This window comes from Gopherus evgoodei, chromosome 10, assembly GCF_007399415.2.
Source record: "Gopherus evgoodei ecotype Sinaloan lineage chromosome 10, rGopEvg1_v1.p, whole genome shotgun sequence".
NCBI lineage: Eukaryota > Metazoa > Chordata > Testudines > Testudinidae > Gopherus > Gopherus evgoodei.
This window is the reverse complement of record NC_044331.1, coordinates 34,357,484-34,377,863: the sequence shown is the minus strand read 5'-3', so window position 1 is coordinate 34,377,863 and position 20,380 is coordinate 34,357,484. Positions and strand designations below refer to the sequence as shown.

Sequence of the window (20,380 nt, the reverse complement as noted above, 5' to 3'; positions counted from 1 at the left end):
TATACGACCCTTGACTTGGGAATGGCAGAGGATAAGTGAGTTATAAAGGGAAGAGATCTCAATTTAAACCAGAAATGACTAAAATACATCTTTGACTGGATCTATGAATAAATCTATGACTGGGTTTGGACAGTACGTGTTTTTTAGGCAAAAAAATGAATGATGCAATCTGAAGCTGGTATTGCGTCATACATTATACGAATTGCATCATGTTATTCCTAGAAGTCATGGATGATGCAATCATAATGAAGCTTACATCACTCTGCTGAACAAATTGCCCTACATCAGCTCTAGAAATCATACAGTGTCGTGCTCTCTCATTTGTCAGTGTTTGATTTTGCAAAGGGACACATTTCTGTTTAGCCAAAGTGAGCAGAGATGCCTCGTACTTGTGTGAACAGTGCAGATAACTTCTGCTATGTTTGTGGGGAAGTAAAGCGCAGTATAACCACTATGGTTAAGAAAGCCTATCACCTTTATTTTGGCTGCAAAATTGGAGATCAGGACAAGAGGTGGGCCCCACACATATGCTGCAAAACTTGTGCAACAAATCTTTGCCAGTGGTTGAACAGGCAAAGGAAATCTATGCCTTTTGCAGTGCCAATGATTTGGAGAGAGCCAACAGATCATACCAGCAATTGTTACTTCCGCATGGTGCCTCCAGTTGGGAAAAGGTGTGTCAAAGAAGAAAAAGTGGACTGTGCATTATCCAAACATTCCATCAGCTATACGCCCAGTACCCCACGGAGAAGGACTGCCGGTTTCTGATGCACCGGAATCACTCTCACTTGAGTCAGACGAGGAAGAAACTTCTGGTCCTGAACCATCAATGTCACAGGACCCACATTTTCTCCCATCCTCCTCCTCTGAACCACACCTCATAACACAAGGTGAACTGAATGACCTTGTCAGGGATTTGGAACTACCCAAGAGTAAGACAGAGCTGTTGGGCTCCAGACTACAGCAGTGGAATCTCCTGGCAGGATATCAGGACAAATGGAGCCCATCAATGCTTGCAGACTATTGCTGGACAGTGACAAGAGATGCTCCATTTAATGAATACAAGAGACAAGCCAAGAAGCACCGAGTAGACACTGAATAGGACTAAACTATGTACATAATAGTTATTTGCCTTTTGTTTCATAATAAATTTTATTTATATAACCCTTTTGCTGATTTTTAAAGTGTTACATAAACAGGACAGGTGAAATGTTATCATGTAAAGCAACCATAAACACATGAAAAGACCTAGGTTTACAATTTATGATTAAAACTATCTACACAATATTCATAGACATAAAACGTAAAAACTTAAATATCTTAGAAACAATAGCCAGTTGTTTTGTCATATTTGAATTCAGTACATCAAAATCCATAATAAATATCACATTTTATCTCTGAAGCAGACGACTTCTCAAAAATTGTAGACCAGTGTAATTGCAGCAATCCGTAAAAGAGACCCAGTTTGGGAATATTTTAAATGAAGTTCTTCTACCTGTGGGTAAGACAGGCATGTGTGCAAAATGCAAACAGTGCAACAAAGAAATGCAAGGCCAGTCGCCCGAATGAAACAACATCACGAGAAGTGTTCCTTCTCAGGAGGAAGCTGTGTTGAAGATGATGAAAAGAACATGTCTGAACATGCAGGATCTTCAGGTTGGTAATTTTTTTTTATTTCATACTTTTCTTAGGGCTGCTTGTCTTCCTTCTGTATGATCCTTGAGTTCTCATGTTTGAGCAAAAAAATATAGTTGTTACTCTATGGTACTAACATTTTAGATGCAGTTATGATAAAAAATAAGTAGTCGAAATAGGCAGATCTTCCTTTTACAATTTCACCTTTAAAGCAGTACTGAGTGCCAGTGAATGCAATGAGTAAGTAATACTAAATGAGCAATATGGTAATAATTAAATAACTGCATTGACTTATTTGGTTTAGGAAAATCCATCCTCAACATACAGGATTCTGAAGACTATCCACTTTCAAGATCACCATCATTTTCTATAGTTTCAGAGTTATCTGCCAATGATAGTGTTTCAGTCACATCATGAATGTCACATAGCCACAGTATATCACCTGTAGCAAAAAAAATCTCTCCATCATCCAGAAACAAACCATAAATAAGTTTGTGATAAGAACCAACAGATTACAAAAAGAGGTAATAGATGAAAAATTGCCTGGTTTGTTTATGCAACAAACTCTCCTTTCCGTATGATTGAGAACCCACACTTCATTAACATGGTTCAGTCATAAAGATCAGGATACAGTCCACCCAACAGAGCAGATGTCGTAGGCAAATTGCTGGATAAAGCATATGAAAGAGAAATTGAGCAGTGTGCAAAAGATCTAGAGGGTGAAATTGTTAACCTGAGTCTTGATGGATGGAGCAATGTCCACAATGATCGTGTTGTATGTGCTTGTGTAATAACATAAGAAGGGAATTGTTTCCTTACAGAATCAATCGATACATCAGGAAATGCACACACAGCAGAATACTTACAAGAAGTAGCAGTAAAAACTATAACAAACTGGAAAAAAAAATCAAGTGTCTAGTATGCAGCTTGGTCACAGATAATGCTGCAAAGTTTCCCAGATAAGGAATTATTTAGAAGAGAGTTCCAAGCTAATAACATACGGTTGCAGTGCTCATTTGATGCATCTCCTAGCCAAAGACTTCAGTGTTCCAGAAATAAAAGGCCAATGTTGTTGAAATTGCAAAATGCTTCTGTAACAACCACTTTGCAGCAGCTGCTTTGAAAAAAGTGGGAGGAACCAAGTTAACTCTCCCACAAGACACGATAGAACTCAATAGTGGGCTGTTTTGAGCACTATATCAAGAACTGGTCTAATATGATGACAGTGCGTGAACAAAATCGTGAAAAAAATAAATGGCACTGTCACAACCAAAGTTCTCAACACTGGGCTTAAGAGAAATGTTGAACACATGCTGAGTACTTTGAAGCCTATTTCTATAGCCTTGACCAAAACACAGGGAAATAGCTGTTTTATTGCTGATGCTGTTGAAATTTGCAAGGAACTGAGTAAGATCTTAAAAAGAGAAATATGCAATGACAAGAGTTAAATTACAAAACATTAAAATAGTGCATGTCCCATTCATTATCTCCAGCTTTCAGAGTAGCAGCCATGTTAGTCTGTATCTGCGAAAAGAACAGGAATACTTATGGCACCTTAGAGACTACCAAATTTATTTGAGCATAAGCTTTCATGGGCTACAGCCCACTTCATCAGATGCATAGAATGGAACATATAGGGAGGAGTGTGATACAGGAGGGCCAGGGAGCAGTTAGAGAATGGTAGAGGGGAAGTATATAAGCCCTAGGCTAATTAAGGCATGGTTCCCTGTAGACTAGGGAGGGTTGCTACAGGTTAATCGGAGCACCTGTAGTCAATTCAGGCCCTGTTAGCAACTTAATAAAACCCCCTGCTTCAGGCAGTCGGGGAGAAGGAGGAAGGAGAGAGGACTGGAGCTTCGAGGTGCGCTGTAAGACTTGGAAGATCAGAAAACTGGAGTAAGGGAGATTCCCTCCTCCGGGGTAAAGGACCAAAGGTACCCCACCCAAAGGGGAAGAGGGTAAGAACGGCAGGGGTTGAGAGGGGCTGTGGCTCAGAGTAAGGAGCAAACCCAGACCCCTCACCCGCTTCCCTTCTTTACCACCTTCCAGGGCCACTAGTGGGGCCCTCGGTGCCCCAAGAGCAGGAGGGCATCTTAGCCCTCCACCAAGAAAAGTGCAGGACCCATCATACTACATTGGCCATCTTCTCACAGGAGCTATATATACACACACACACACAGAACATGAAAAGGTGGGAGTTGTCCTACCAACTCTAACAGACTAATTAGTTAGGAGAAAAAACTTTTGTAGTGAAGTTCATTTTCTTGCAGATATTCTCAATACTCGGTACCAGGGTCAAACCTTAAAAAGCTGAAGAAGAGGAGTTGGCTACGACATGGACACCCAGCAATCATCCTTCCATAATGCCAACTACAATAAACTTCTGAGCCAAGGGTGAACCATTCAAGAAATATGTTTGCTGATGATGTTTAAAAGAAAAAAAAAAAGTCACACCAGTAAACTCATGGAAGTCACTTACGTACTTGGATTCAAAGACTGTTGAAGTGACAATCTCACTTTTAACAGCAGCAGCTTCTTCTGCCGGTGTAGAAAGAATATTTTCTTCTTTTAGACTAATTCATTCCAAATTGAGAAATCCTATAGGACCTGAAAAAGCAGGAAAGCCTGCTTTTCTTTTCCAGATTATGAACAAACAGGAAAATGAAGGTGAAGACGACTGAGTTAGCTGTAGAAGCCAATATTTTAAGTTTCTCATGTTGACCTGGCTGTCATAGTTGATTTAATTTTTGTTTTTGTTTTTAAAAAAATCATTTAACTATTTTAGTTAAAAACAATTAACAAAAAGCCCCTCATTTTAAAAAACTTGAATATTTACTAAATTAAAAAACTCATATGCCTGTTTTGTTAAAATTGTATGTTTGCTGTTGAAAAATCTAGAATACATAACGTTGTTTTAGTTAAATAAAACAATTTACATGTCTGACTGGTGATGTTCTCCTCCTAATAAAGCATGGCAAGAAAAGCCTCCAATTATTAATGATTAGCCTGTTGAATTGGAGATATTTATGAAGTCATTGCGAGGAAAACTATCTGCTTCAATTGCCTTTAGCAAATGAAATAACCATTCATTCGTTTTCTGATATAGCTGTAAAACTAATCTGAAAAGTGTTCAAAATAAATCACTTAAAAAAAGTATCGTCTGTACCTTCTAAAAATGAAACCTACATCTCCGAGTTGTGAAGAATATGTATTAGCAAGAATGCACTTTTATGTAGAAATCCATGATTAAATCAAGTCTTCCTGACTAGTGATTTAAATCAAATCCATTCTGGGAAATAGTAAAAGGAGAAATCAAATTTTCAGTTAAGAAACTGACATAGCATCAGTCAACTGAGATTCAGTACTGCATGGCCCTGCTTACAGTAACAAGTGTAAGCAATTCTTCTGAGGCAGGTTTTATACATTTTAGCCCTGTATTAAACAAAAACGTGTGCCCCAAAACGTTATTAAAAACAAATATAGGATAGGACAATTTCATGCACAATTAAGTATTAGGACCAACTACCATAGGATAGCAGTCAGTAAAGTATCTTGGATGCTGTTTCAAAGAACCTGGCCATCCGAGGACAAGACCAGATCTCACTAGTGAGATCAGAAAGTTTATGAATGCCAATTACATCCAGAGACAGCTAAATCCCAGATATCTGTGGAAGTTTGCTGGCTGATTTCTCAACACTGTATGGATATGGATAACAGCTGGACACCAACAGATAAAAGAAGGTTTAGCTATTTAGTTATTATGATGTTTGATTACATGCAAATGTTAAACCAGTGACACTCAGAAATCAGCGTTTCAGGAGCCAAATTAGCCATCAACATTACCCAAGAGACACAGTAGTGTAAATTCACGGTTTCATTTTCTAGAATACTATATATATTATATATAATTCTCACAGAAAACAAGTTAACTAATTACATTATCATCTTGCATTAAGTTAAGAACATAGTTAAAGCATCCTGACTGGTTAATAATTAAAGTCACAGTGTTTTAATATCATGTGCTGCAAAGAACTACAGGCAAAAAGCCACTTGCGGTTCATAAGCCTCAGTCTGAGTATCACTGTGTTAAAACAAGTGTCAGAAAGGGCTCATTCCAGCCTTGCCCCCTTAAAATATATCAGCAAGCACCTGCTATTTTAAGTGGGAAAAACTGTGTAACATTTAGCAGGGATCATCTGTTAGAAGTTGGCCTGCACTCATCTGACAATTCCCAGTGATGACAGGAGACCAACAATGGTGGACACCAGTCCTTCCTTCCCCCACAACCCAAGAACTTTTGACAATCCTTATTTCCCATTATGCAGTCTGACTCCAGGCACCAATACATTAAACATCGATCCAACAAATTAGATTAAAAACAAACAAACAAACAAACAAACAAACTAGCAGCTCTCACTACTTAGTCTATGATGACGCAGTTAGGATCTCTTGCCTCTGGAGTAGCAAAACCCTTTAAATGCAGTTTTAACAAACTTCCTTTTTTATCAGGAGCAGTCAATCATAACTAAAGACAACTGACTCAATGTGTTCGCACATGCACAAATGCTATGAGAACCTTTGCTCCAAGAACAAGGTGGCAGACAGCTATCGTGCCAGAGTTTACCAACAGTTTTACAGCTTCTCCATCACTATCACGCTGTACCACCCATGAGTAATTTAGCCTGACAGAAAACTTATTTTATTTAATTTTATTCATTAATTTTATTGAAATACTTACCATATTTGTAGCTTAATTTTCTTTCCATCTAGTTCTATTGTTCTGATTTTAAAATCAATTCCTGGCAAAGAGAAACATATATTAAGTTTAATGACAAAAGGAAATAAAATATTCAATTTGCTATTGATTGCTCTGAAATAAAAGTACAGATCATGGTAGGCAAGCAGTAAAGAGTCTGAACCTGTTGCTCTCAAGATTACTCTGCTGAATTGATACAGAAAACCAGACACTGAAGTTAATGGTGATATGCTAGTTTACACCAGTTCAAGATCTCACCCCAAGACCCTTCTGAAAGCTTTGGTCCTACAGTATAAATAAGTAGAAGTAGTCACTAACTTTGGGGGCCCAATTAAGAAAGGCCCACTGTCAGAAGTTCTGACTACCCTGAAGTTAACCAAAGACCATGGGAGTCCTGGGTGCTCAACACTGCTGAAAAATTAGGCCTTACAGTACCTCAAACTGGCCTTCTAATATTAGTGGCTACTTTAGAATGAAATAAGCCCAAACTTTCAAATTAGAAGCTGCAATAGAGGGGAAAGGGACTTCATAGCCAAACAAAGGAAAAAGTGTTACTCTTATCTGCAGACCAGATATATAGGCTGGTCCATAAATGAGACCTACTGCAATAGATCATGGATATTTATACATTATATACATTTCATGGATTATATACACATACACGTTATATTATACACACACACTATATAAAAGCACTCAAGGCTTACTTTTCAAAATTTTACCCCACGTCTTGTTTTCTAACAAGTCATAACCTCACAAATGTCGTAAGGAAACATTACATGTTAGTTCTGTAGTTACAAAAATAGAATAAGTTGCATACACTGACTAGAACTGGCAGTAACTCCTATATAACTTTTGGGTAGAATTTTCAAGATCACCTAATTAGAGTTTGAGAATATAATCATGAAAACAACAGATCTAGGCGTTAAGACCATGATTTCCAAACTGATTAGTGATTTGGGCATCTTGGTTTTTGGATGTCCAACTTGATAGCTTGATTTTTCTGATTGCACCAAGCACCCATCATTTGTAAGTCAGAACCCTTTTAAATCTGCTACAGTCCCTAGATTACCAATCCATTTTGAAAATCATGACCCGTTTTCGTAAATAAGTTACCAACATTTAATAATGGTCTATGATCCACATGGATTTTCCTCTAATATACATTTGACAATAGCCATTTAATGGACAACTACATTTAGTGAAGAAAATTCTGTTTCTAGCATCAACGGCTTATATACAGCTAAAAACAGGAAGTGACAGGATTTTTTATATTGCAATTGAGTTTGAAGACAACACATCAATATACAAATGCATGAATCACTTGAACTTTGACTTACACACTCAGGAGGTGGAAACATTTTGATTTAGTGAAGATGCCACCAAATTTTAGCTGTTCAATATCAGGTGCAATGAAGTGAGGATATGAAATTTAAAGCAACACTAGTTTGTAAGAATGTTGTCATTACAAACTTCACATTAATATTTTGATACTATATGAACTTTTACTGATAACAGTTTTAACTTAATGTAATGACTATTTATAGTCAACTCCAGATTTTTTTTAATTATTCATGATTCATTAACAAGTTGCAAAAAGTTAGTGAAGTTCATGAACTTCACTTTTATGTCAATTTAGTGGGGCACTCCTGTTACTGATTTTCATGTCCTTACAAGTTACACCCGAGACTACTATAACTGATATTAGAAAAGATATATATTTTCACTTAACATTTGATAGCAGTGTGTCCCATGCACCCTGTTAGTTTCTATAATCAGAGTCTCTTGTTTATTGGAGAGGTGTGTGTTTACAGCAATAGGGGAGAGGAAAAAAAACCCCCATGTTAAAAATATGAATAGATCTTAAATTCAAATGTTTCTACATTTGGAAACATTCTGAATGCCATTGCAAAGCCCTTCACAGATGCTGGAATTTAAAATTAAATGTTTTACTAAAACTGAACACATAAATGCAATATCCACTTCTCTTCTTAAAAAAAAGAATATTATGGAAAATAGCAATTTAAGTCAGAGGGTTTTAAGAGTTCCTTATTCATCATCTCTAGGCCTGAAGTTTTAATGCTAATTATAACAATGGTCATGCAAAGAAAAAAAAAAAAAAAAAAAAAAAAAAAAAAAGAGGTTCTGAAACTAGTGTGGTTTAAAATCATTAGTTCACAATGCACAAGAAACAAAACATCACACCAACAAGAGCTGAGTTTAAGATGTTTCAAATAAAGCCCCAGAAGGAGCAAGTTACCTGAGGAATGGCATATGTTACATGCTCAAACCAAGCACACTGTGTGCCCTAATCCACTCTGGTGAACATTGGATATTCTCTTATGGTTAGTATTTTCCCCCCCATATACTACGAATACGAAAAGATTTATACAACCATAACCTGACCTACTCTAAAACTCAGGATTTCTTGGCACAAAACAGCACCACAGAATTCAAAAAGACCACGTTAAATGTATCTGCACTGAAAGTGAAAAATGTTACTCTAAAAACAAGGAACAACAGGTAGTGAGAAAAACCATGAGCCTCACAGTTACAATGAAAAGTGCAAAAAAAAAAATCCAATAAGTGACTGCAGCATTCTGAGAGGGTAAAGTGAACTAGACACTGACATTTCCTTTGTTCTTCACTACATTAACAGGAAGTGGTGAGCTGCACCCATTCAGTGTCGATCTAGTGACATGTGCTACCACTTCCTGCTGTATACACTGCATGGCTAAGCATGTGCAGCACTTTGGTTACTGAAGACAGGTTATGGTGTAACATAGCTGAGGCTCTAACAACATTTCATAGGCTGTATCATAACCTTAGTCCCAGATTTGGACCTTAGCGTCCAAAATATGGGGGTTAGCATGAAAACCTCCAAGCTTAGTCACCAGCTTGGACCTGGTACCTGCTGCCACCACCCAAAAAATTAGAGTGTTTTGGGGCACTCTGGTCCCCCTGAAAAAACCTTCCCTGGGGACCCCAAGACCCAAATCCCTTGAGTCTCACAACAAAGGGAAATAATCCTTTTTCCCTCCCCCCCTCCAGGTGCTCCTGGAGAGATACACAGACACAAGCTCTGTGAATCCAAACAGAGTGACTCCCCCTCTCCGTTCCCGGTCCTGGAACAAAAAGGACTTTCCTATTCCCCCAGAGGGGATGCAAAATCAGGCTAGCCAATTCAACACACACCGATCTCCCCTGATTTCTTCCTCCCACCAATTCCCTGGTGAGTACAGACTCAATTTCCCTGAAGTAAAGAAAAACTCCAACAGGTCTTAAAAGAAAGCTTTATATAAAAAAAGAAAGAAAAAATACAAATGGTCTCTCTGTATTAAGATGATACAATACAGGGTCAATTGCTTAAAAGAAATATGAATAAACAGCCTTATTCAAAAAGAATACAAATCAAAGCACTCCAGCACTTATATTAATGCAAATACCAAAGAAAAGAAACCATATAACTTACTATCTGATCTCTTTGTCCTTACACTTAGAAACAGAAGATTAGAAAACAGAACTACTTCTCCAAAGCTCAGGGAAAGCAGGCAGCCAGAAAACAAAGACCCCAGACACACAATTCCCTCCACCCAAGTTGAAAAAATCCGGTTTCCTGATTGGTCCTCTGGTCAGGTGCTCCAGGTGAAAGAGACATTAACCCTTAGCTATCTGTTTATGACAGGCTGACATACCAACTCTTAAAAAGCTATTTTCATTTCAGTAACATAGCAGATTTACACACACACAGGTTTCCATCCACTGGAAATAAAAAAATCTCTTTGGAAGATTCCGTACACTTTTTTTAAACTGTAACCAGATACCAATACTCCAGTTAGGCCTCAACTGGAGTATTGTGTCCAGTTCTGGGCACCGCATTTCAAGAAAGATGTGGAGAAATTGGAGAGGGTCCAGAGAAGAGCAACAAGAATGATTAAAGGTCTTGAGAACATGACCTATGAAGGAAGGCTGAAGGAATTGGGTTTGTTTAGTTTGGAAAAGAGAAGACTGAGAGGGGACCTGATAGCAGTTTTCAGGTATCTAAAAGGGTGTCATCAGGAGGAGGGAGAAAACTTGTTCACGTTAGCCTCTAATGATAGAACAAGAAACAATGGGCTTAAACTGCAGCAAGGGAGATTTAGGTTGGACATTAGGAAAAAGTTCCTAACTGTCAGGGTAGTTAAACACTGGAATAGATTGCCTAGGGAAGTTGTGGAATCTCCATCGCTGGAGATATTTAAGAGTAGGTTAGATAAATGTCTATCAGGGATGGTCTAGACAGTATTTGGTCCTGCCATGAGGGCAGGGGACTGGACTCGATGACCTCTCGAGGTCCCTTCCAGTCCTAGAGTCTATGAGTCTATGAGTCTATAAACAAAGCAATGCTGCAACTGAAAGGGGGCAAATAACTGCTTCAGCTCTAAAACACAATATGTAGTGTTACACAGCCTTGAAGAAAAACGTGTTTGGTTATATACATGCCACTGCTCTGCTGGGTGATCTTGGGCAAGTCTTCACCTTCAGGCCTGTTTTTCTCCTTCTGTCAAATAGGGTTAATGATCTTTGGAAAGTGCTTTGAGACTGGCAGATGAAGAACTCCATCAGAGCTAGGCATATCAACTTTTCCAGTAGAACTGGGTATTTATTGCAGGAATAATAAGCTCCCTACCACACAGGCCAGCCAAAACTTAACTAGAAGAAAAATCCAACACCTCTGGACAAGCCTTTCAGATTTGGAGCAGAGAAGAGCAAGGACTGATATTACTTTGCGATTCCATGCCATCATATTTACCCCAAGTAGGGGATTAAAAGAGTAGATATCTTGATCCACTGGGCCCAAGTTCAGCTAGAGGTTTCAGGTAATGTGGTAACATCCCTTTCCTTCCTTTGGGGGAATTATACAAGATTTGGGGGCCTGGCTGACTTTGATAGCATCAAGCTGAATCACAGATATATTTCCACTCTGCATCTTTCAAACACAACGATGTGGATGGAATTGAGCTAGGCACATTGGAGAGAACATGACTATGAGAGCCTCGCTGACATGGTGGACGCGGAGCTTAGGGAGCCCTGTAGAAGGTCTTGCCCTCTAGTAGATAACACAAGATCTATAAGTTCTCTTTAGGTTTTGGAACATGAATAAGTTGGGATGGTCACATGACCTGTCTGGCAAGCCATATTAGGAGGATGTAGATACAAGTCTAAAACTATCAAAACCTCAGACATCTTAGACAAAAAAAGGAGTAATCAAATCAGTTACTCTAGGGCACTTTAGCCAGCTAAGGATTTCAATTGATAGTATACAATTGATTGCATATCGGTAGTTAGCATACAACTTCTCACCAATGCTGGTATAATACTTGAGCACCTATTTAGCTATAATACCTAACAAACAGTTAACAGAAAAGTTTGTTAAAAACCAAACAACTCCACTGCTTCGATTATTAATTGGGAAAGCTTCCCTCAAGTTGAGGTCTTTCAAGGAAGATCTATCAAAAACAGAGGGAAAGGAAAAATATTTTTACAGTTAAAACCCCCAACTACCATACCGAAGAAGCCTTTCAGGCCTTTTAACTCTATCAAAGTGAAACAAGGGGGTACAATTCTTTTTCCTTTGCAGTTTATCTTTAAAGAAGTTGTGTAACGCTCTTAACGGGGGTAAGGCAGTGAAACAAAAACAGCCAGCCTCAATCCAACTCTTTCTATTCAATAAGTTAATCAGAGTGGAGAAGGCTTTGTAATAATTTGTCATTACTATTACATGAAAGATAACTCTGAAGTGCTAGTCAAATCTCATGACTGAGAGAATGTAACCCCTTAAATGACAAAGGGTAAACTCCTGTTTCGACTTGATACTGCCGACACACTCCAAGTACAGTAGACCAGGTCTACACTATAAACTTAGTAGTATAATAATGATTTTTATAGTAACAAAAGCCCTAATTAAGGTGCAGTTATTACCCCAGCATAAAAGTGCTTGTGCCAGTATAGCTTATTTCACTCAGGGAATCAGTTTATGCTGCAGCTACCCTAGCAAGGTTTGCTGGTACAGCCGGCAAACCTTTTCTAGGTTAGCACCTGCCTTAGATCTGCACGCAGCAAGAAGAACTGCAGGAGCCTGGTCTTCAAGTAATCTGATTTTTCTTTTTGAAGAAGTTCACACACCCCCTCCAGAAAAGTCACAGGGGAGCAACATGCAACATTTGGAGTTTTACATTTGTGTGGATCAAAGCTAACGATCTAGTAGCTCATGCTAATATTTCATATAGTTCACCATCAGCATCACAGCAGCTGGAACATATCCTGTGAAAATGCCACATCAGTTTTCAGTCTGCTCTTTACTCAAGCTGATTTAATCCTTAGTTTCCTATTTCAACAAATCTACAGAGTATTCACATTTCGTAATCACGCATTTACTATTTGGTGCAGTCTTTATGGGAAGTCAGTACTGTCAGGAAATGGAACCTTCAGTGATGCAGGGAAACTGCACCCATCTGTCATGGTGTATGCTGACCTACACTCTACATAGTGTAAACAGTCACAATGCTTCCCATTTCTAGCAGTGGGATACACGCCCAGTAAACTCCTAGCACATAATGTGTTAGATATTTAAAGAGCCAATACTTACTTCTTGGCAAGTTGATGTAGCAGAAACAAGTGTCCATGTAACTGTCAACCATCTGCACGGAAGCAGTGAGGAACCAGTTTTTGATTTACTGATTAAATACTGAAGGCTCAACTACTACACAGTGCTTGCTCAGAATCCTAGTATACAGCAAAATTGTAAATGGCGGAATATGACATACTTACCGCTCAGTAAATAGCTATTTCTAAGCTACTTGGTCAGAAAGAACTATGAAAGCATCCTTCGTTTGATAGAAATAAAAGCCTTCAACAGTGACAACCAATAGCATATCTGAACTACAGCATACGTGAGGATGGCATTTTATTTGTTCTGGGGTGAGGACCTCAACTGCATAAATACACACAGCCACTGTAGTGGAAAGGGAAGGGAAGTTAGGTTAAATATCTATCAAGTCTTGTTATTAGCTGTTTGCCATGAACTGCTAGTGCCTCTGGGTACAGCTTTTATGGGATGCTCCTGTGAACTCCAGCTGCAGCAACAGCAGTTCCAGTCAAGTAGCTAGTGTAACTCAATATATGCTGTTACATAATAGGTGTATCATGGAACATTTAGGATGGCCATCATGGCTAGGCTAGAAACTCAGTTAAGAGCTTCCCTCTGGGATTTCCACAGATTAACCATGTGTAGGTTTAGTGCTGAATTAACATCCCATGCACAGCTAACATTAGAAGTTGGTTATGGACTTCATATCATTGCTTCTCCAAGTAAAAGCCATTAGATCTTTGTGCATGGTATATAAATGCAATCCCGGCCTTTTAAATAGGCAGTTTGACAATTCTATTAGGATTCTTGTTATCTCAACAGACCATTCTCTCCTTATTTTTCTGAAAATGTCAATGGACAGAGACTATAGACCAGAAAAACCAAGAGGATTTTTCAGTGGGAGTTTCCCCAGTATGAAGGGCAGCAATGCTCTACTGCCTACTACCAGAGAATATGGGCTGCAATAAATGGGAAATTACAAGAGGGGAATGGAGTCTCAGAATAGAAAGCTGCCTTCCCCTTTAAGGGATGTGACAGCACTATGATCTAAGTCCACACAGCAGCCTCCAAGTTAACATTGTTTCACCTCTAAGGGGTCTCTGGTCTTTGTATAGGCTTGCCCTCAAGTGTGTGTTTTGTTTTTTTAGACAGGGTTGAGAAGGCAGAGGAAGACCAGGCTTGCTGTCTCTTGTTAATAAACAGGACAAGCAGTCACTTTTGGGCCACCCAGAGGAACACAACAGGGAGGAGAAACTCCAGTAACAGCAAACAAGGGATACCTACACCAGAAAGTTTGTAAGACTTACTGAAACAGGAAATCAGAACCATTAAGAAGAGGAGAAATATCCACTGCTGTTTGACTGGAAGGCAGCAAGCCTTGAGTGATTTTTTTAAAAAGCTGTACAAGCTCCTGAACATACAAGATTTCCTTATCACTTAGATCAGGGGTCTCAAACTCAATTTACCTTAGGGCCAGTGCCAGTCCTCATATCTTCCCAGAGAGCCAATGTCATTCATGCCACCCACAACCCGCCCCCTCCCTCCCCCAAAAAACCTCCATCCTTCACCTGCCTAAGGCTCTGGGATGGAGTTTGGGTGAGGGAGGAGGTCTGGGGTAGGGGATTGGGGTGCAGGCTCTGGGAGGGAGTTTGGGTGCAGAAGGAGTGAGAGGTTGGGCTCTGGGATGGAGTTTGGGGGCTGAGGGTGTGCGTGGGAAGGGGCTGCAGGCTCTGGGATAGAGTTTGGGGGCAGGAGGGGGTATGTGGGGACGGAGTGCGGGCTCTGGAAGGGGGTTGGAGGTGTGACCCTTACCTGGGGCTCCAAGGCGGGGCAGGCCAGGTGGCCTCTGCGCATTTCTGCCCTCAGGCAGCACCCCAGCAATGTCCCATTAGACGCAGGGGCGCTCAGGGCAGGGGCAGCACATGGAGGCACAGCCCTGCCCCTTGGCTGCAGGGAGGGGCTGGCAACCACTGGAGCGAGCGAGCAAGCACATGCCACTCGGCTCCCCTGTGCTGCCAGGGCCCCTGAGGGGAAGCACCTGGGAGCAGCAGGTGGGGCCAAGAGAAAGACCCGGCCCCAAAAGTGCTGGAGCCCCACAGACCACACTGGGGAGGCTCACGGGCCACTGAGAGTTTGAGACTTAGCTCCTGACTTGCATCCTTGCCAAAAAAAAAAAAAAAAGAAGAGTCCCATCTTATTTGTATAAGCTACAAATGAAGGCTTCAGACAGAATTTGGGCTCTAGAGAGTTGCATTTCCATTCAACATTGGAAGTTTTCACTTAAAATTAAGTTTCAAGTATTTGCACTTTAACTCAGCATATTTTTACGGGAGGGGAGGGAGAGGAAAGTGACGGGGGGCAGGGACATGCTGCAACTAGTCTTGTGTTCCTTCGGCTCCTGTAAGCAGCCAGAGTGAAAATTTCCAAAAAAAAAAAAGGTGTCTTAGTGCTTTTCAGGAGAGCAAGATTGTTAGATTGTTGTATGGGCCTGCTCAGAACCAGAACACAGTATGAGAAAAGGTACATGCACAAAAACAGCACCCTGAAGGGTTCTACCCCCAGCTTTTGTATGGCATCAAGTAACAGCTGAAGAACTCTACCACTTGTAGTACAATACTGGCAATGTAAAATTAAACAACTTTTAAAGGTAGATCTAAGCTTTGGCCTACTTTAAGGAGAAGCAAAAAGCTATCCAGCCTAACCTATTTAGGTTTTATTTATTTATTTAAAAAAGGTCACCCATTACTTTAGCATGTGAACACTATAAATCTACCAATCTAGACCTCTAAGGAAATTAGCTGGGAAGAAGGCTACTGAGGGTCTATCAACCTACTACTGTGGCAGTGATAGCAAAATCCACGAACTGGTTTCTAAGTCAGCTGTTCAAAGATAATCAATTATGTTCTCTCTTTCCACCCCTCACTTAAGCTCACAATAGATTGGAGACAAAAATATTGTAGAATTCCTGATGAAAAAATACTTCAAAGATATATGCTCATTACAGATTCTGCCTTTTGGTGACAGCAAGCAATTGATAGATGTGCACATAAATCAGTGCTATTCAGCAGTAACACTAGTGATAGTTTAGATTCTTCCGAAAGTCAAAGTATGTTCACAATATAGTTAATATTTTTTGCTGATTCTTAAGTGGGCAGATTTGAATTCTGCAAGACTATAGCACACTCCAAGATATTACTAAAGCATGAATCTCAGAACATGCTGCTGCCAATGACATTTGCTTTTAATTATACTTTGAAGAGTTGCAAGTAAGCAATGCTAAACCTTAAGCAGATTCTAATTTACATGCCTTGCTCAGTGCAGGAGTACTAATCATGTGCAGATGTATCTGCACGATTATACACACATGAGTCTTTTGGGAGACAGTGGAAAAGTTCTAATACCTTCCAAGCAGATTCCAAGCACCAGACAGCCAGTTGTGTTGCTCTCTGGACAACAAGATATTCAAGAACTCATTACTAGCTACATGCACACCTCACACCATTTCTAAAGAGTTAAGGATGCCTGCTTCATTCCCTTAAGGGGAAATCTGTAGGTAAAGAGTACATGCCTGCTCCAATTTAGACTCTCTGAAGCAGATATATATTATCCTAGTTTTGATACATTCTTAGAAGCATCAACTAAGTTGTATTAAAAAGGAAAGTTTTAGGGAACATCTTACTCTGCCTCATTATTGGACACAAGATATACTGGGCCTATAAAATAAAAAAAAAAGATGTCAGCTCACAAAAATTGCATTTATATTAGATCCTAATGGGTTTTGAGTAATGAAGTGGCATGTAAGAAAGTTACAGCATGGGAGGCATAGTCAGAGTATAACAGTGAGGGTGGAGTGCACTTGCAACATCTTAGTGTCATACAGTGCCGAATGCAAAAGAGCGAAGTCTAATCATTTTGAACTTTAACATTTGGGTTTACTCCCAGACATCTGCAAGACATTTGAGACACAAATGCAACCAGTTATTTAGCCTTTTGAAAGTTAGGGACCCATGTTTTTGGTGGGTTTTTTTCATTGCGTTTTGTTTTAAAAGAACAGTTGTTACTTCCATACTCTGGAGGACTCAGTAAAATGCTCTTTAAAATGACAATCAGCACTAGTCAGCCAAGAGCAACTTTAGGCACTCCCTCTCTTTCATCTTACTTCGAGCTTGGGCAGCAAGAAAGTCAGGACAAAAACTCTGGGTTCCCACATGATAGTAGATGGAGCAGCTACCACCTAGCCAACACAATAGAGGCCTAATGAAGCTGATATTTCAAGAGCCCTGATCATGGCCATGGTTCAGTGTCTTGAACCCGAGTGGAATAGTTTTTCATGAGGGCAGCCTACCTCCCATTCAGCCACATTTATCTCACCTTGCAAGATACTATAAAACCCTCCACCTCATGGAGAAAAAGGTTAAAGGTGGAGTAGGAGGAGTCATAAAATAAGTATAGTTAAGGCCTATTTAGATAAGATGACAAAGAATGCAAATACATGTATGTAGAATATGCTTCCTACTCTGAAGCACTTGAGACTCATTAACCAGATCAGACCAATGCTTACAATGGAGTAAAGCTAGCTGTAGCTTCCTCTAGCACCTGTCTCCTTGGCTAAGAGAAGCTATCCTACTATCGTTTGAAAGAGGAAAGAATCTAACTTCAGAGAAGGGAAGTGACATACTCTCTGTGTTAAGTATATAACCATCAGCACAGAACCATGATTTTCCCCTAAGGTATACTTGGAAACTATTAGTCTTTTACATGTCAGTGACCTACAGCATAAACAGGTCAGAATACCATGATCTCAAATCTAGTGTTCAGTGGACTGTCTCATGGTTCAGCTTCTTATTTACATCAGTGATCTTGTCAGGACCACTGCCAAAAGGAATGCATGTACCAAGTGTTTTACTATGAGGAACAGGAGAGGCCTGTCCAGAACCAAATTCAGTTTCCCAAGCAAGGAGCACAGCTCTCCAAAAAGGTCTTTTGGCAGAAAGCAGAGCTCACACACCATACCTTGGAGTGACCTTTGCACCAAATCTGAGACACTGAAAGCAAGCTGAGTCCAGCTTTTAAATTGCAAGCCACAATAGCAGTAGGAACTTTCAATTGATTGTAACTTTGTTCGACATGAGTTAAAGTTCACTGTCCCCCTTCAGCAACACTTTTAAAAACATGTTTTAGGGTAAGGGTGGTTTAACAAACATGTACAGAATAGAAGTTTCATATGAAAAACAGGATTTCTGGCCTCTGAACAACTCCCCATAGTGTCTGCAACTGAGGTACTGCAACATTATGCTAGTGCATTATAAAAGGAAAAGCAGCTAATCTGTTTTCACTGTATTTTCATGAGCAAAACAGAGTAAACAAACAGCAACTGGAGAAGTCATCTCAGCCTGAAATGTTTATGTTGTAATAATTTAAGAAAGTATTAGCAACAAATAAGTGATTGCTTGTTTGGGGTGTATTGTTTTTAGCTCAATACCCTTTAAAATGGCATCACTAACTTAATCATTTAGAGTAGTCCCTACAAATGCGACATGCAATTTTCATAAGACATTCCAAAGTCAATCAGCTTGCTTCAAACAGTTAATGTATTGTTCAAACATAACCATGCATGCAAGTGACCTCTCAATAAAATGTATGAAGATTCCACTCTGAGAAAAGCCCATTGCCTAAGCAGGATGGCATGCAACATGAAATTTTAGGTCTTGAACACAGGACACTGGCCTTGAAGATTAGTTCTGTAGAAAATTACTTTTGCGTCAGAGAAATTTTAAAGCTTTCTGAATCAAGGATTTAAACACATCCTTTAGTGAGCTTGACAAGAACTGGCCTCTTACATCAGAATGGCATATACTGGACCCCAAGTCACCAGTTAATTTGAGACTCCTCCCTCTAGTCAGCTGAAGTCAGGATCACTGCAGAGATACTAGCCTTTGTTTTACATTTTTTAGGCAAGTACTTAAGTAGTACTGCTCCGAAGCACCTTTTGGTAGCAGAACTGCTTGGAAGTCCAGTCCACTCTTCCTATTCCCTCTTCTGCTTCCTCTATCAGCAGTAAACTGACATTTAAAAAGCACAGGCTAAAAGTCATTTTGAAAAGCTGTTTTCTTTGCCTATGGTTTCAGTGGTAGTCATGTTAGTCTGTATCAGCAAAAAAATGAGGAGTTTTTGTTAATTGATTTATCTCATTAGACTGATTTAACATTTGGTAAAGCAACCCACATCCTTTCATGTATTTATACCTGCTCCTGTATCTTTTACTTCATATATCTGATGAAGTGGGTTCTAGCCCATGAAAGCTTATGCCCAAATGAATGTGTTAGTCTAAGGTGCCATAAGGACTCCTTGTTTTCTTTGCCTATGTTACCCACACAGTTTCTGACTATTACAATCTAAAATTAATTCTTCCACATTTATATATTTTTTTACTCAGTTGGGAGGATGAAGACAGCTTAATGTTTCAGTTTTATCTAGTTAATTTCACTTCTGGATCTCCTTCTCCTACCAAGTTACAGAGTTTGCAAACACTGCAGGGGATTGTTTAGAGACTATTTCCATGGGAACTTTAGTTTCACAGTAACAATCCTGCCTATGTCTGGTTCTGAGTTGTTAGGTTTTTGTTTTAGTTTTAAAATAAGTCACTGAAGCAGGTAGATGAGGGCAATATAAAGAGAAGAACCATCCAAACCATCTATAGGCTTAGCTGAGGTCAAATTGAGGGTATGAAAATCTTATTATTCTATATCCCACATTTGTAAAGGTCAAGCTCTTGCCTAAGGAATATACAAAAACGTATACAGTCATAAGAAATCATATTGATGGACTCCTGACAAGGACTTTTTATGAGGACTTTTAATAAGGCTCAAATAAAATTAGGACCTCAGAAGACAAAATGCTACCTGAAAAGAGGCCAAAAGTTCATCACATATTGTAATTAGACTTGTGATATTAAAGTAATCCTAGAACACCACAAGTGGCACAACAAAATGGTTAAATTTGTTACAGACAGCCCCTCAACCTGAAGCAAATACTCACCAACAACTATACACCACACAACAAAAACACTAAACCAGGAACCAATCCCTGCAACAAACCCTCTGCCAGTTCTGTCTGCATATCTATTCAAGGGACACCATCATAGGACCTAACCACATCAGTCACACCATCAGGGGCTCGTTCACTTGCACATCCACCACTGGGATATATGCCATCATGTGCCAACAATGCCCCTCTGCCATGTACATTGGCCAAACCAGACAAGTCTCTACACCAAGGGTCAGCAATCTTTCAGAAGTACTGTGCCAAGTCTTCATTTCTTCACTCTAAGGTTTCATGTGCCAATAATACATTAACATTTT

At 39.5% G+C, this 20,380-nt stretch overlaps 1 protein-coding gene across 1 annotated transcript in view; it reads right to left on the bottom strand.

Moving 5' to 3' along the window:
- Positions 1-20,380, bottom strand: part of RAB8B (RAB8B, member RAS oncogene family) — a 45,137-nt gene that overhangs the window by 13,815 nt on the left and 10,942 nt on the right. The window contains exon 2 of the mRNA XM_030577776.1: positions 6,374-6,434. Within this exon, the coding sequence (XP_030433636.1) occupies positions 6,374-6,434 (61 nt within the window). The remainder of the gene's footprint in view (positions 1-6,373; positions 6,435-20,380) is intronic.